The sequence below is a fragment of the Silene latifolia genome, chromosome 7 (genome assembly GCF_048544455.1).
Source record: "Silene latifolia isolate original U9 population chromosome 7, ASM4854445v1, whole genome shotgun sequence".
NCBI lineage: Eukaryota > Viridiplantae > Streptophyta > Magnoliopsida > Caryophyllales > Caryophyllaceae > Silene > Silene latifolia.
Window position 1 is genome coordinate 10,586,872 of NC_133532.1, and position 17,888 is coordinate 10,604,759.

The 17,888-nt window shown below is 35.9% G+C and overlaps 3 protein-coding genes across 3 annotated transcripts; 1 reads left to right on the forward strand and 2 right to left on the reverse strand.

Moving 5' to 3' along the window:
* The first annotated feature begins 1,508 nt into the window (after nucleotides 1–1,508).
* LOC141591690 (glycylpeptide N-tetradecanoyltransferase 1-like) lies at nucleotides 1,509–3,504 on the forward strand. The gene is made up of 2 exons (XM_074412107.1): nucleotides 1,509–1,693; nucleotides 2,010–3,504. Exon 2 carries the CDS (start codon nucleotides 2,029–2,031, stop codon nucleotides 3,334–3,336), a length of 1,308 nt encoding a protein of 435 aa, XP_074268208.1. The 5' UTR covers nucleotides 1,509–1,693; nucleotides 2,010–2,028; the 3' UTR covers nucleotides 3,337–3,504.
* A 466-nt stretch (nucleotides 3,505–3,970) lies between these two features.
* Nucleotides 3,971–8,877, reverse strand: LOC141591689 (U-box domain-containing protein 35-like). The gene is made up of 9 exons (XM_074412106.1): nucleotides 8,651–8,877; nucleotides 8,472–8,566; nucleotides 8,264–8,385; nucleotides 7,801–8,076; nucleotides 6,618–6,722; nucleotides 6,211–6,505; nucleotides 5,989–6,096; nucleotides 5,472–5,879; nucleotides 3,971–4,840 (listed from the first exon to the last, which is right to left on the reverse strand). Exons 1-9 carry the CDS (start codon nucleotides 8,814–8,816, stop codon nucleotides 4,148–4,150), a joined length of 2,268 nt encoding a protein of 755 aa, XP_074268207.1. The 5' UTR covers nucleotides 8,817–8,877; the 3' UTR covers nucleotides 3,971–4,147.
* A 2,306-nt stretch (nucleotides 8,878–11,183) lies between these two features.
* Nucleotides 11,184–13,767, reverse strand: LOC141590882 (tetraspanin-8-like). The gene is made up of 2 exons (XM_074411400.1): nucleotides 13,242–13,767; nucleotides 11,184–11,496 (listed from the first exon to the last, which is right to left on the reverse strand). Exons 1-2 carry the CDS (start codon nucleotides 13,746–13,748, stop codon nucleotides 11,224–11,226), a joined length of 780 nt encoding a protein of 259 aa, XP_074267501.1. The 5' UTR covers nucleotides 13,749–13,767; the 3' UTR covers nucleotides 11,184–11,223.
* Nucleotides 13,768–17,888: the final 4,121 nt, after the last annotated feature.

The window sequence follows — 17,888 nt, forward strand, 5'->3', positions numbered from 1 at the left end:
TAGTCTAAAGGCAACCACCTACGAGTAAATAGGGCACATCCCCTATTTACCAGGAAAACCTAAACGGCACAAAAACAATTGGAAATAACCACCTATAAATAGAAAGGAGGAGAAGACAAGAAGCATTATCTGAGAGACCATCACTTTTACTCATATTCTTTGTATTCTTAAGCTATATATTCGCCTGTCACGCCTGATATAACAATACTCTGTCAGGCTACCCAAAATCATAGTAACAATCACTCCCGGCTTGGTGCCCGTGGTTTTTTCCTTATTCCCGTGGTTTTTCCACGTATAAATCCTTGTGTCATTATTTATTAGTTTGTTTTACATTTAATTATACCAATCAGGCGAGTTATTCGAGTTAGATCACCCTATACATAAATCCCTGGCAGGACGCTCTAGATCAATAAAAATCCTGCCAAAACAGGTGGTATAAAAAAATTTGAGGAAAAAATGCAAGTTAAGAGAGTAGTTTTAGGAAAAAAATTCAAAAAGAAGAAATGTTTTAAAGAGTTTTTTAAATGGTGGATTTCAAAAAAGACTAAGGGCTCGTTTGGTTCAAAAGGTCGGAATGGATTGGAATGGAATGAGATACCATGAGAGGATGAATTTAGAACCTCATACCTATTATTTATTGTTTGGTTCACTCTACAATTGTATGGAGGGAGAATGAAGTTAGAAACCTGAGTGGGAAGCTGGGTATGGGATTCCAAGGGGTTGGGGTGGAATTAGAATCCATCTGGATTCTAACTCCATTCCAAAATACTCCAATCAAACATTAGAATCACTCAAATCCATTCCATTCCATTTCAACACCCCCAACCAAACACCCCCTAAAATATAATTAACTCTAATAATAATAATAATAATAATAATAATAATAATAATAATAATTTCTTCTCATTCTTATTTTGTTAATCACCTTACTTTAATTTAAATATTTATATTATTGTCTAAAAAAAATTTAAGGATATTTTACAGTGTATCCCTTAGTTTTTCAGTTTTCTATGTTGTACTCATTTTTTTTTATATTGTACCCCTAAATTTTTTATTTATTTCTCCATCATGATCTCGTTTAACTTTCCATTAATTTTTTTTGTACCAGACAACCGTACTTTGACATTTATTTTGAGTTATTAATGTTGTATCACCATCTTATATATGAGAAACATCACAAATCACTTTTAATGAGCACCAATTACTATTAAAAACATCTGTCATGATTCATGACATGATAACAGAGATTTGATGAACTTTTAGTTAGTTACGTATACTATTTGGTGGGTTAATGAGTAATTCGGCGAACTAATAAGTACTTATGAGTAGGTTATCGAGTAATTGAAATGTTAAATAGATGATTTAATAGGTTATTTAAGAAACTAAGTTAACGAACACAAATAAATAAGGTCATATATAGACTAATGTATAGAATTTAAGGGTACATTATAGAATTTCAAAAATATAAGGGTATAACATAAAACCGAAAAACTCGAGAATACACCCTAAAATATCCCAAAATTTAAATATTTATTTATATTTTGTAAAAGGGAATAATATTAGTTGACTAAAAAATGAAATAAAATAAAATCCTCAGTTTCTTGCGTGATTAATCAAAGTATCTCTGTCGATTTCTTCACTAAATTTCCACTTTCTTGGATCTCTTTCTTCCCTGCTTCTCTGCATTTTCTGGGTAACTCTCTTTTCCCCTCTTTTAATTTGTAAATTAGGGTTTTACTTCATTATAGCTGATTTCAATCACTGATTCATGTTAGTGATCTAAATCAATTTGTTTAAACATAATCACTTGCTGGTGTTGGTAATTTAGGGCTTTCTGATTCATACTCATACTAATCTATAAAAATTAGGGTTTTTTAAAAATGCTATTAGATTTATAATCTAACATTAGGGTTGTTTGTAATTTAGTGATTTATGATTTGGGTTTGTTTTATTTTAGTTAATTAATCAACATTTACTAAATAGAATCAACCCTATTGGTATTTTTTTAGATTTGAGATTTGGGGAGTGATGGAGGAGAACAAATTGGTATCAAGTGATTCTTTAGAGACTACGAACTCCAATTCGGATGAGAATGTGGTAACTAGGCCGAATGATGCTAGCATTGAAGCGATAGCAAGGCGGATGCAAGAGTCCCTTGCTATCGAGAATCGACATAAGTTTTGGGAAACTCAGCCTGTTGGGCAGTTTAAGGACATTGGTGATTCCAGTTTGCCTGAAGGTCCCATTGAGGAGCCTACGCCAGTGTCTGAAGTTAAGCAGGAGCCGTATAACCTGCCTGGCCCGTATGAGTGGGTCACTTGTGATATGGCGACTGAGGAAATGTGCATTGAGGTTTATAACCTTCTAGCGAATAACTATGTGGAGGATGACGAGAATATGTTTAGGTTTAACTATTCGAAGGAATTTCTGCAGTGGGCACTTAGGCCGCCTGGCCATTACAAGAGTTGGCATATTGGGGTTCGGGTTAAGACATCGAAGAAGTTGGTGGCTTTTATTACGGGGGTTCCTGCTAGAATTCGGGTTCGTGGTGAGGTTGTTTTAATGGCTGAGGTTAACTTCTTGTGTGTGCATAAGAAGCTCAGGTCCAAAAGGCTGGCTCCTGTTATGATTAAGGAAGTGACTAGAAGGGTTCATTTGGAAAATATATGGCAAGCTGCTTATACTGCTGGGGTAGTTATTCCGACACCTGTAGCAACTTGCCAGTATTGGCATAGGTCTCTTAACCCGAAGAAGTTGATTGATGTTGGATTTTCCAGGCTTGGTCCGAGGATGACAATGAGCCGTACTATCAAGCTTTATAAGCTTCCAGACTCGCCTGTTACTTCCGGTTTCAGGAAAATGGAGCTCCGTGATGTTCCTGGAGTTACTCGGTTGTTGAAGGGATATCTTAACCAGTTTGTTGTTGCACCCGACTTTAATGATGATGATGTTGAACATTGGCTTCTTCCTAAAGAAGATGTAATTGATGGCTTTGTAGTCGAAAGTCCTGTGACCCATGAGATCACTGACTTCTGCAGCTTTTATACACTACCATCTACTATTCTTGGCAATCCAAATCATACAACTCTAAAGGCTGCTTATTCTTACTACAATGTTGCAACGACAACACCTTTGATTCAGTTGATGAATGATGCTCTTATTATAGCCAAGAAGAAGGACTATGACGTCTTCAATGCCTTGGACATTATGGAGAATGAATCATTTCTCAAGGAGCTCAAGTTTGGGCCTGGTGATGGCAAGCTTCATTACTATCTCTACAATTATCGGTTAAGGCAACCCATGAAGCCTTCGGAGCTTGGGCTTGTACTTTTGTAGTTCGAGTTTCAGACAAAATTTCAGCTACACTTGAGATATCCCGGGTAAGACCTTTTGTTTACTGAGTTGTTTTAGTGAATGGTTTGTCTGTTTATGTTGGATTCTCTCTTTTATTACATTGTACCCCTTTCAATTCTTGTTAATTTAAAATTTTGGGCAACTTGTGAAGTCATGCTGTTGATCATAATTTAGTTATTCTTTTCATGCTCATAATATTTGGTATGCTCCTTGTTTGCCATTCATATTATTGTTTTGCATAGTTCATCTTAGTTTGTGTGCTATTTGAAATTGTTGCAAACAGTACTTCTGAACGAGTTTGAACATCCACGATGCTTAATATTAGCCTGTAGTTATTATATGCTTGCTTCCATATATTCAGTTGCCAACATCATGGTCATCGTAGTTGCTGAACAATGTTTTCAGATTCGTACTTTTGTGTTTATGAATTTTTGATGGGATTTGTCAACTCTATTGTCTGTACTTTTATAAATGAATTGGATGTGATTCATAATCCATGGGAGAGGCTCAGATATGTAAGACTTCAAAGTTGGGAAGTAGGAGCAAAGTCGGGCCTTGGCGAGAGGTTTTCTAGGAATTTCTCTCCCAAGGGCGGCTATGAGAGCCTGAGAGGTCCTTTATTGACTCGAAAACACAGCTTCAGTAGAATGACTGTTAATGTGTTTATAGTGATGCTATAAGACTCCTGTACACAAGCCACAACCCTTAAACTTCACCAATGGCACGCTTATATAGACACTTGGTTCACCTTTCTCCGTCTACACTCCTCCCCAAAAAAAGTAAGAAAAGAAAATTAAGAACACATCGCAAAATCCCTTAAACTACTTAATGTCGGTAACACAATGGAGGCTAAGTCTGGCCTGTCCTTCTTCCTGAGTTCACAGCACTTGAGAGCCAATTGAGCCAGTGACAATGCCTGTTCAACTGGCCAATCAGGTATTGCTGGGTCAAGCATCTTGGGAAACTCACCAGTCTCAATGGCTTCTTCTACATTATAAGCGAGTGCCATAGCCGGCTTCGCTGTGATCAATTGGAGCAATAGGACCCCCAAGGAATATACATCAGATTTTGTTCCTAGCAGCCCGGTTTGCTGATACTCTGGATCTATGTAGCAAAAGGTTCCAGCTGCCGCCGTCATATGGTATTGAGTCATCTCATTAGCCACAGATGGGGGGACCAATCGGGTCAGGCCCACATCAGCGATCTTGCTTGTGTAGTTGGAATCTAGGAGGATGTTGGCGGGCTTAAGATCCCGGTGTACCATGGGATTGGGTTTCGCCTGGTGCAGGAAGAGAAGGGCTGTAGTAATCTCAGCTGCAATTTTGAACCGTGCTCGCCAAGGGATTGGAGGAGTGTTATTCTTACAAAAAAGTCGGTCTTCTAGGCTACCATTCTCCATGTACTCATATACAAGGCACCCAAACTCTGGACATGCCCCTAGGAGGAGAACCATGTTAGGATGACGAATACGTCCGAGCACCTCAATCTGTCACAAAATACATGAAATAACAAACTGGGTAAACGTGGATTTGTTATTTTACCTTAATGGTATTTATTTAACGATTTAAAGAATGGCCTTTATTGAACGATTTTGGGATTAAGTCTCATGTATATGAGCCTTTTTCCATCTTTGAAACAGATATAGAAGTATTGGTATGTACCCCGTTTTTATGTGTCTCCTATGTCAAAGAAGCAGTAGGTAATTACTAATTAGTAATTACGTTGTTGACCTATGTTACCTTAACTTCTCATACTAACTTGTTAGTGTGTCTAATTCCCGACATTCTAACATGGGTGGGACACTTGGACGCTTCATATTAAATCAAAAACTTGAGATTGCTTCAGACAATAGTCGAGCCCGGCCCTAGAACCCAGATCTGTGACAGAATTTTAATTCAAGCATGAGTAATATAGGTGATCAGAGAAGAGGGCGAGTGGGAAGATGTTTAGAGTCGATTAAGTCCCATCGCTAGTGTGTTAGATTCTTATACATGTTGAGTTTTATGACTTTGTTATGCCACCAACATGGACTTCATTTGATGACCTTAGTATTGGGCAACATGTTGTGCTTGACTCTATCCAATCATTACAAAAATTAGACTAGTTTAGACAGATACCTCCTTTTCGTATTGCTGTAGACCCTCTGTAACATCTGGCCTCAGAACCTTGATAGCAACCGGAGTGTTCTTAAGCATGCCTCGGTAAACGGGTCCATATCCTCCTTCACCAATCTGCTGAGAAGTCGCAAAGTAATTTGTTGCTATTTCAATCTCTTCCAAGGAATAAATTTGATGGGTCATATTGATATCACTGGCCCCTTTTTTCTGACCATCCGTGTTACTAACTGCATTCTCGGCAATTATTCTCTTTTCAGCCTCCAGTTCCGCTAACCTTTGTGTCATATTGGCTGCATCCATGGCAGTTTTGGTTCTTAGTCGCTCTAGATCTGCAATAAGCAACTCTGCCTGTCTGCTGAGCTTGAAATCCTCAATGGTACGTGCTTCTTGATTTAAGATAGATTTAGCCTAAGACACCAAACATATATATATATATACTGTTTAGTATTTACGTTCAACAACTATTTCTTGCAACTTCCTGAATGTGTTTGGAAAGTCCTTGTTATTTTTTTGTTACCTGGTGCTTTGCGATGGCTGCTTGATCAGAAATTATTTGGTAAAGACCCATTGTTTTCTGTGTTTCCTGCTTTAATATTCTAATCTCTTCGTCAAGCTCATTTTCCGTCTGTGGAAAAGAAAAACAATCATTATGCATCTAATACCATAATTGCTGAGTATGTTTTACTGCAATGGTGATTTTATTGCTATTTAGATTAATTTTTAGAATTAAAAAACTCACTGTGTAACAAGAGCTGTGGGAACTAGTCGATGCATAAGAGCTCTGGTCACGACTATACTCACTCGACTCATAGCTGCCATTAGTGTACGATGAGTTATAGCTAGAGCCATCTGACAACATTGACCTCACACCAGGAAGATTATGCCTGGGCCCTGAACGAGTTTCTGGACTCGGCGTGAACCTAGGCGACGGGCTAGGACTTGGTGTAAATCTAGATTGTGTTGGAGCCCCTTCGATGTCCCATGGATAATGATTTTTCTCATCACTTGTTTCACTCTCTCGACTGAAGGAGTCTCTGCAGGCATTACCAAAAATTTAAGTTTGTGGTAGAAAAAATGCATAGAAACTTTGCCAGACTTGACCTACCACGGTCTTCCTAACTACTTTTTTGTGTTTGCGCAAATTACCTCGGGTTATCATCATGGTTACTGCTTTGTGGGTGAGCCGGTGGCTGACCCAATAGAGTCTTCAATCTTGCATTGTAGTAATGGATCAAGTTGGTTGCATTGTTGCTGCAAGTTCATGTGAAGAGATTTTGTGAATTATTGATTTAATGATGCACATAGGAAACATTAAGCTTTAGCCGATTCTTTTGCCTATAGTTTGAAGCCGGCTTTAGACCTTTATCACACTTAGTTTAAAAAGTGCGCCTCAGGCGCGCTTAGGCGCAAGGCGCAGTGAGGCGCCAACCAACGAGATGATCTGAGGCGCATGGAGTGCAAAAGGCGCACCTAAGGCGCATGAGGCGCACAAGGCGCAACTAGTGAGGCGCACCAAGGCGCACACGAGGCGCTTTAATGTGCAATTCCATACTCCCTCCCATCCACTCTTTTCTTCCCCTTTGAAGTGGGCACGGAGATTAAGGGTGGGGAGTATAATATTGATAAAGATATGAGTGGGGTTTGGTAATTGGAGATAGGTATGAATAATTAGGATAAAATATACGGAGTATTAATAAAGGAGATGGTGGGGTTTGGTTATTGGATAGAGGTAGGAATAATTAGAATTAAATATTAATAAAGGATATAGTGGGGTTTGATAAATGGGGAGAGGTAAGAGTATAATATTAATAAAAACTTTCTCAAAAAGGAAAGGGGAAAAAAACCTTAATAATCCGTTTTAGGAAATAGGGAAGAAAAGAGTGGATGGGAGGGAGTATTTTTTTTCAAAGTTCTTTTATTTTACCCTTCTTTTCTCTCCCTTATCCTTAATTTTCACTTTTTAAAACATGTTAGCCCTCTTTAAAACAAGAAAAAGGACTATTCTCGCATAAAATTTGATTGTAAAATATGGGTGTTCTTTTGAAAAATCAGTGCGCCTCGTGTGCAAAAGACGTGCGCATTCGCCTCGTGCCTTGCGCCTCAGCCCCTTGGGACCCCATCGCCTCAGTGCGCCTGGCGCCTTCTCAAACTAAGTTATCACAGGAGGCTATATCGAGTTAGTCTTTTGAGAGACCATCTCGCATATAGAAAAACTGTGAGACAATTACTCGTAGTAGTATTAAGACAGTCTAACGAAGAATGCTCTGTGAGTCTGTCTTTTGAGGAGGATATGTGCAATATATCGGTCATAGAATAGTTACGAACTAACCTTGTGTTGTCCTGGGCGCTAGGAGATTCTGGCACCGATGAACAAGTGTTGCCGGAACCCGATGATGTCGAACTGGTGTAAGTGGTGACACTACTGGTGGTTCTGGTAGAATTGTTTGTAAAATAGGGCCTACTAGTTCCAGGTGTTCTAGGCGTATTATTGGCGGCGCTAGAGGCCCGCACTGACTGAACCTTCCCTTTCGATATTGCATACACTGTACAGAAATATGGTGCTAATTTTGCTAAGCTTGTGGGAACATCTATGTGTTTGAATCTTCTGTGAATTCAGAGAATTAACATAGTTTAGTGCTTAATAATCATCGATTTTGTGTAATTTTGTTCTTTGGTGGAACGGAAGCAACCAGGGTTGTTTCTTATATATGAGACGATCTCATGATAAAGCTTATCAATGCGTTATTTCCTCGAGATTTGTCTGTGTTTAAGATGAATATGTAGTATTATACCTCGTCAATGCGTTTCGTGTAGAAGCTCCGACAACAATTATGTCGACGTTGTTCATCTCAATGTAGTTAACCAAAGCACTTGAAATATCAGAGTCTTGAAGCACCACCTCGTCTGTATCAATCTAAACGGAAATATTGAAAGACATATAATTAAGGTTTGTGTCGATTTTGAGTTTACAGGATTTCGGTTCAGAGAAAATTTAATTACCCCTTTTCGAGCACAAAATCCACGAAAAGGTAGAAATAACTGTTGTAGTTCGCCTTCCGAAGGTGCCCGGCCATCTTTTGATACATTTCCAGCCTCTATCGAAACAAAAATCGAATAATTTATTATTTTTTTAGTAAATAAACATCAAAGGAAATGAAAACCAAAGTATGGAGACTTACGGTTTTGGATATCAAAGACTTTAACATGCACTAGAACAATTTTTGTAATCTTTCCCTTTAAGAGATGCTCGACGGCCCATTTGACGGCCCATTGACTCCCCTTATCTCGGTCAATAGCAACGGCAACACTTTGATTACCCAGTTCCGCAGGTGAGGGTATAGCCATGCACTTTCCTACGTCTTTCGGGTTTATACGTTAATGTCTGTCGTTGCTGGGGTAATATTATCGTTGTTTACTATATTTCGATGATGATTCACAAAAATGTTTTTGTGCATTTGAATTATAGATCACCGAGAATTGGAGAAATGCAATCAATCAATCAATCTCGAGTGCTTTGTTTTGTTTCGTTTCTCGACTTGATTTTCCTCGAGAATCGGATAAAAGGAAGAGAGAAAATAAGGATTTGATCTCCAATAATTTTTTTATTTTCAAGATTATTAACCCATTGATTCATGAACAATGTTACAATTAAGCAAAAGTATAATAAAACATCATGTTTTAATTGGGGGTAATGTTGTAGGGAGAACATCACCAAAATTTGACATACCCAAGAGATTCCCTTTGTAACCCCATTGTAATTAGTAGTCTAAATTTGGATAATACATAGCTGTAATTTTGTTGTCATTTTTAATTTTTAATCTTAATCCTTGTATTATGTTTAGCCATTCACATTATTTGACAAAAGAAAGGAATCATCATGGATTACTACTTATAATAAGTGATCATAGATTCATGGCATTGAACCATTTTTATAGAACAACTCCCTTTCCAACATTGTTGATGGTTAAATATTTTCACATTTTACCCCATGTCATTTGAGAATGTCAAATAGTTTAGTCGGAAAAGTTAATTCATCGTGGACATTGGCTCCCTATGAAATTCACTAATCGACGATATTTGATATATGACATGTACGTTGTTAAACTTCAGACAAAATGTGACTAGAGCTGATTAAATGCGGGTTTGGGCATTTGTAAATTTTGAGAATTAGATTGTCCATACCCGCTTCCTTTGCTGGCTAGACGGGCCTTGTTTAATGGACGGAAGGACCTTTAAACAACTCTAAATTAATGTGTCTATGACGAATCAGTTGGTCTCTCTTATAACGGTCACAAATTGTGATGACCCAAATTTGCCCCCGTTGTGCCGACAAAGAGGAAACTATAGAACATCTCCTTCGGTCCTGTCCTATATCTCGACATATTTGGAGTTTGATAGGTGTTCGAGCTTCACATACTTCATTTTATAACTCTCCCTTTTCTTTGTGGTTGTCCAAGAACGCCAGCAATGATGTGATTACTTCCGTTGTGAATTGGTCGTTGCAATTTGCAATTACGTGTTGGTAGATTTGGAGATGGAGGAATAATATTGTGTTTGGTAAGGACACAATGAGAACCCGACAGACCCTCAAGCTTTCTTGTACCAGTAGTTTACGAGCTCTAAGTAGGCTTTTGATTTGTACGATATCTTCATACCTCAGCCGAGGAACTCTAGTGTCGAGATTTTTGTTCGATGGCTTCCTCCAACTCACAGGTGGGTCCAATTGAATACTGATGGAGTCTCTAAAGGGAATTCAGGTCCAGCAGGAGGAGGTGGTATATTTCGAGATGAGACAAGTAATTTCATTACCGCCTATTATTTCTCTTGTGGTATTTGCTCATCTATGAAGGCTGAACTACTAGCTCTTCTAGCTGGTTTGGAAAGAGCGAAATCGATCAATATTACACGGTGTTGATCCATATGGATAATTTCCTTTGTGTCAAGTTAATTCTAGAAGACCAACTAGTGAGTAACAATCTCAAGTTAATTGTCTGAAAATGCAAAGAGCTGATAGCCGAACCACAGTGGATAGCTAAGGTAGAACACACTTATCAGCTAACAGAGCAGCTGATTTCCTTGCTAATCGAGGCATCTAGTCAAGCACTTTAGTTCAGCACTTAGAATATTCGTTTAATGATCTCGGTCCTATTATTAGAGAGGATATCTGTGGGAGTGTGGGGTAGCTATTCCCCGTGTAATAGCGAATAATTAGTTCTCTTATCGAGGCTTTTCCCCTCTTTCTTACCAAAAAAAAAAAAAAAAAGTCTCGTTAAAATGGTCACAATTTGTTAGGAAAAAATGCCGGTCGAGAATTTGCAATTTTGCAATGACGACTTAACTTTCATGTTTATAATGAAAACAAATGATGATTGATAGTAGTCATGTAAACTTGTAGTTAATCAATTAATTGATGGTTGTATTTGAACATTGTCTCCTACCATTTGGTTTTTAAGTTCTTTTTTTTTTTTAGTAGAAATCATTCTCAATTGATTTCAAAGACTTGTGTTTTTGCCATCTATCTTTTAGATGGCAGAAACACAAGCCCGATGTTTATATATTTTCATTATTTTGAAAATTATATGACCGGCCTAAAAAACGAAAGATGTATAACAATATATGTAGTGTGTTAGCGTCTTAATTACTCCCGCAAATTGAAGGGTGTAAGTATTTGCTACGCGCATGTAAAAGAAACAAAAATAACAAAAAAACATATAGGAGAAACTCAAAAATTAGTAAAATTGAATTAAAAATGTTAACTTCTAATAGCACAAGCAGCAATAATGAAAATAAAAAAGAGTACAACAAGAAGAACAGCATTAAGTGTAGTAATTTTTCTCCATCCTTTCATGAAAAAAGCTAAATATCCAGCTTTGCAAGTTCGACATTGGTAACACAATTTATCAATGTCATTACTCCATGCTAAACAATCTTCCTCTTTCGAAGCCAATCCCTTTTCCGGCACCGTCCAATGTGTGTCGCTTTCGTACTCGTATCCACAATGCACCGGTGGTTTACAACATCCCATCTATTCCAAAAAAAAAAAGAAATCATTAGTTAAAACTCAGCTGTATTCTCAATTATTTGTTTACTTTTGATTAAAATATTTTTTTTTTCTGCGGAGCCGGTTCAATTATGATTCCGACAAGAAAATGCAATTATTAGTACCAATGATGAATTAGGACTCATTTGAAGTCATAGTTTAAAACGACTACATTGAGGTCCACCAATTATGATACATTACACATACATATTCATTATGAGGGCAAGGAATACATGTCAAGAGGTCAGGAATATTAATAAACGGGCGATTGGTTGGACTAGTGACGATGATATGTTATGATTCTGTTGCACTAAAAAGAAAATGAACTACGAGTGTTTTTAGAGTATTGTTCTCTCTATACAGATATTTATAGGAATTAGATTGATCCCATACAGCCATACTAGACTATCGGCTTTTGACAATCTACATGATATATTTTTACTACGTAGATATAACAAAAAGGTCAGTTCAGGTCATTTTGAGAACACATATTAAATAAAGTAGAGTACTACTACTAGTTAAGACACAATTTATTAGGGGAATGAGCTTAAATAAATACCTTCATTCCACCGATTATGATACAAAGATATTCATTATGAGGGCAAGGAATACATGTAGACAGGTCATGAATATTAATAAACGGGTCGAGAGGTTGGACTAGTGACAACGATATGTTACGGTTCTGTCACACTAAAATGAAAATGAACTACGAGTGTTTTTAGAGCGAGTTTTGTTCTTTCTATACGGATATTTATAGAAATTAAATCGGTCTCCTACCAGACTATATCATCTTTTGATCCAATCTATATGATTTTTTTTACTACGTAGATATGACAAACAGGTCAGGTTAGGTCAGGTCAGAATGAGAACACGGGTTAAATAAAGTACTAATTAAGACAAAATTATTAGGGCAAGGAGCATAAATAAATACCTCCATGGAAGTTAATTTAGATCTTTTGAAAGTAACAAAATCCATAAGAAAATGCAATCATTAGGACGGACCAATGATGAATTAAGACTTATTTGAAGTCATAGTTTAAAACTACATTGAGGTCCACCAATTATGACACATTACACATACATATTCATTATGAGGGCAAGGAATACATGACGAGAGGTCAGGAATATTAATAAACGGGCCGAGAGGTCAGGAATATTAATAAACGGGTCAAGAGGTTGGACTAGTGATGATGATATGTTACGGTTCTGTCACACTAAAATGAAAATGAATTACGAGTGTTTTTAGAGTTTTGTCCTCTCTATAAGGATATTTATAGGAATTAGATCGATCCTTATCAGACTATCAACTTTTGACAATCTACATGATTACTTTACTACGTAGATATGACAAACAGGTCAGGTTAGGTCAGGTCAGATCAGGTCAGAATGAGAACACGAGTTAAATAAAATATTAATTAAGACAAAATTATTAGGAATAAATATTAATAACGGGTCGAGAGGTTGGACTATTGACGATTACAGTTCTGTCACACTAAAATGAAAATGAACTACGAGTGTTTTTATAGCGAGTTTTGTTCTTTCTATACGGATATTTATAGGAATTAAATCGATCTCCTACCAGACTATATCATCTTTGATCCAATCTATATGATTTTTTTTACTTCGTAGATATGACAAACAGGTCAGGTCAGGTCAGAATGAGAACACGGGTTAAATAAAGTACTAATTAAGACAAAATTATTAGGGCAAGGAGCTTAATAAATAAATACCTCCATGGAAGTTAATCTAGATCTTTTGAAAGTAACAAAATCCATAAGAGTCCTAAAAGAATTAAGCTTGCCACAAGCATCATGACGAACCAAACATTTCTTAACATCTTCCCAATGATCATCACTAACATAATTATTTTGCATCCAATTTGAAAACATAGGTAGTTCATACTCCCTTGCACCACCATCCATAACATCGTCACCTTTGCTTCCTCCTCGAATGATCACCGCGCTAATACTTAAAAATGCTAATAACCCGATAATTAAGAAAAACAATGTGAGTAAGTATAACCATTGGAAAATCGAGTATCGACAATATGCTCCTAATAAACCGATTAAGGACACAATTAACAAGCATGTTCCGAGGGCGAGTAGCGGTTTGTACATTATAGGATCACAAGGGGAATTTGCTGTTGCTTTTATTATGTACCCTGCTAATAATATTGGTAATGAAAGGCATAGGGTTAATGTATTTACACATCCTAATATAAAACTACTTAATCCCATTTTTTAATCCTAATTGATTTTTTTAATTGATTTTTGTATTGAAATTATTTTTTGCATGGGAGATTAGTTGGGGGTGACCAAAATGATGATCAAAGGGGAAAATTCTAGGGTTGCATGGGAATTTTTTGATTTTTTGATTTTTTGAAATGGTTGGTATAGAGGGAAAAAGGGAGAAAAAGGTTCTAAGATTAGGGCTATTATTAGTGTATTTTGTGACAAGTTTTGTTATTACATTTGATGAGATAGTTTGAGTGAGTCTAGCTAGATTTTTGGTTAAACTATGGTGGTATCGATTCTATATATTTTTGGTCGTGAAAATGGGGAGTCAGTTGATGAAATAAACGGAATTAATTGAATATTTTTCCAAATAGTAGTTGAAGTTATTAGCTGATATTGTTGTTTAAAGTGTCACGTTACGAAAAGATATAATTCGAATTTGAATAACAAAGTTAAGAAGAGTACTTAAATAGGAAATGTTAAAGATATACGACTTACGAGTATGTATATGAACTATGGGATGTTATTGATATCTAAAAACAATGCATGCAGTCACAATAATGTGCTTTGCCATGGCAAGAGTTTGGTTAAATATAAATATTATAAATTGGACATAAGCATAAATTATTTAAATTGGTCAAAAACGTGTATGTTACTATGTTAGCCCCTTAATTATTGATTGAAGATCATATACTCTTAGGCTTAGCTAAGAAACAATAAAAGAAAGTTCGGAATTTTGGACAATTGCTTAAATTTGGTTATCCAATCAAACACACAACACAAAGTGAAGACGACTTCTTACGATAAACATAAATTATAATATAAGACCATTGTATAATACAATCCCTTAAAAATTGACCACCTTATATTATTATAAATAACCACTTATCAAAACAAATAATTACTATTTATTATAAAGTTATCACTTTTTTTCGGTATACCTATTATACAATAAAATTAGTTCAAACGAAGACTTCAGGATTTGTGACACTTCAAGATGTTGCTATTAGTGGAGAATTGGTCTCTTCGAAACCTTGCTTGTACATTTTTTATTGCCGAAAACTAGGGACATGTCACATATGCAAACATATGTCACATCGGACCAATGAGAATTGAATTCACGTAAAGAATGTAATAATTCAATACATACACACAAGCTAAAAATATTTTATCCATACATAACTTTATAATATAACCAAATAAATTGATGATCATTATTTAAATTCTTAATTGTTTAGTATATATGTTGAAAATAAATAATCACTAACATTTAACATTTAACGAGATACTGTTTCAACATAACATGATAACAAGTGAATGATATTATTTTTATATTTAGAAAGGTGTTGATAAGATATTCCTAAGGTGTTGAAGAATTTATTAGAGAAATGATGTTTAATTGTTGACAATCATCCTCATTTTGTTCTATGGTTAAGTCCCGTGTCAGATGGTTATATAATACAGAGAAAATTTTTGTAAGACTTTTTTTTTTTACAATTGGAAGACAAAGAATTACCAAAATTTGTTGTACTGATCTGACACGAATGATATAAAATAATAATGATGACAAGCAAACGATGATTATATTATATTTCACAAAATATTTTTTTTAATAAAAAAAGAATTATGTTACATGTCAGAAAAATTACGGCCAAAATAGCTACCATTTTAAGGAGTGCTTAAAAATAAATGGGAATAACAAAGGTGATGAATCGTGAACGTGAACACTGGCATATCTTGAAGCAAACAATAAGGAAGACTGAGATTTAAATTGTTTATTAGTGTGTGAATATATACTTGTATTACTCAATGACCGATCTAAGGGGGGCTGGATAATAATTTTAGATTGAAATCTAAAAAAATAACTGGGGTTGAGCTCTTCCCAGTATAACTAAGGTCTTCCACTAAACGAAATACTCGTTATAAGTAAACCTTGTTTGCGGAAAATGGGCGTAGACCATGTTACCACTTACAACATAAGCCGTATAATATTTGTCATCAATGAATAGTTGTCATCTGTCCATAGTTTTTATAAATGAGTTCGAGCATTTTGGTTATTTGTTACGGAGTACACCATGCATGCATGAAGCTTTCAAATATTGTGTGCATTAAATACGCGGTTCCTTTGTGCAATAAGTTTCTGGTTACGTCTCTTTCAACTTCTCCTTTTGTTAATTGAGAGTATTCAATCCAAGTTATTATACATTTATACAATATTACCAATTGAGAATCACACGATATTTGTGTTCCCGTCCCTACCTTTATCTTATGCTACTACGAGTAATACACAAATACTTTTATTTCGTACTTGTTTTTGCTATTCATTGGATAAAAAAGAGTTGAGCAAAAAAAAAATGTAGCTATAACACACTACAATAATTATTAATTATTATTGACTTGGGCGACTGTGCTTGACGACTGTTGGAGTTGGATGTTGCTCCAAAACTTAAGTGTGGTAAATATTGTCCCACGTTAGTAGAATAGTGACGGACATACCACTTTATATATGAAGTTGTGTTAACAAGTGCTAACTTGATTATAGAGGATAGACTATAGTCTCCCATGCGCGTGCCGCCGCTCGTGGTGTGGTGTGCCCCTTTTTGCTGTTGGTCTGAATTTTTTTTTACATCGGATTCTTTTCTAGCTGTTACAATTTTATTACACAATCAATTCCTCATTCATTGTTGACCATTACTACCAGAATCAATACCATTATTATGTGACTGTTAACAAGTGTGTTAACTTGATTATAGATAAAACAGAATGTTATTTCCTAGGTACTTTGCTTTTGTCTTATCTACCCCCACATGGATTATATTTGATCAATCACAAGCTTGCGACCAAAAAATGAGAATTTGTGCTAAAAATAATGGTTAATATTGAGTTTGAAAATCAAAGGAAGACCGATTGACCATATAATGTAGGAACTAGGAAGCAACAAAAGTGCAATGAATGACAGCCAAAATGGTGATGACAAAAGTTAGGCCACGACTAGCTAAAACGACCTGGACATTATTAGTTTAAGTCGTCTATCCGCGTAATTGTGCGAGAAACACGCCAATCGCGTCAATGTTTCCGTTAATCACCCCACTCAGCTTTAAGTTCACAGCTTTTACATACTCCGTATATAGTACTACTCCGTATGTGCGGATGTGGGCACCACCTATATGTATGTTTTTATGCATAACAGGGCCGCCATCACCATTATTACCTTAATCACGTGGTTATACTCGTCATCTCTTCCACATTTATTACCGAGTTACAAACAAAACCGAGATAAAGGAAATACGGAGTAGTATTATTTAGAGTAATGTCAGACCGGAATGAAGGGAATATTATTTAGAATAATAATTCTTTCGTTCAACTCCACTCTATCATACTTCCTCCATTCAACTCCACTCTACCACTTTGCTTTTTCACGTTCGCCAACGCGTGTTTTACACGGTAAATATCGTTAGCTACGTATTTGCAAAACTTATAAAAGTTAGATATTTTTAATGTACTCGTAAAGACGAATCAAACAAGATCCCACGTGAATATATTTTCACTTATGTATTGAGAGAAAATCGAGATTGAATGTGCATGTGTGAATAGTGTAAAAAATAGAAATAGGTAGAGTGGAGTTGAATGGAGGAAGTATTAGTTTTTGTACACTATTCACAAATAAACCTTCGGTTGTAATTTTCTCTCAGTACATAAGTAAAAATATATTCAAGTGGGATCTTGTTTGATTCGTCTTTACGAGTACATTAAAAATATCTAACTTTTATAATTTTTGCAAATATGTAACTAACGATATTTACCGCGTAGAACACGCGTTGACAGACGTGAAAAAACAAAGTGGTAGAGTGGAGTTGAATGGAGGCAGTATTACTTAGAGTAATGTCATGGCATTTTCGTGTTGATCAAGAGTATCAATTACCGACAGTTGTGGGAATCTCATTCGGGTACTGAAAACAATTTAATGAGTTGACGCCTCCTAAGTTTGACTTTTTCATTCGCAAGAGTCAGGAATCGAACCCTTAACAACTTGTTTAAGAGATGAAAGCCCTTATTACTCACACCAGTCAACTTAGAATAATGTTGTGTAAGGTTGTCTTATTAAATAAAACATTGTATTTTATAAAATGGATTCTACTAAGA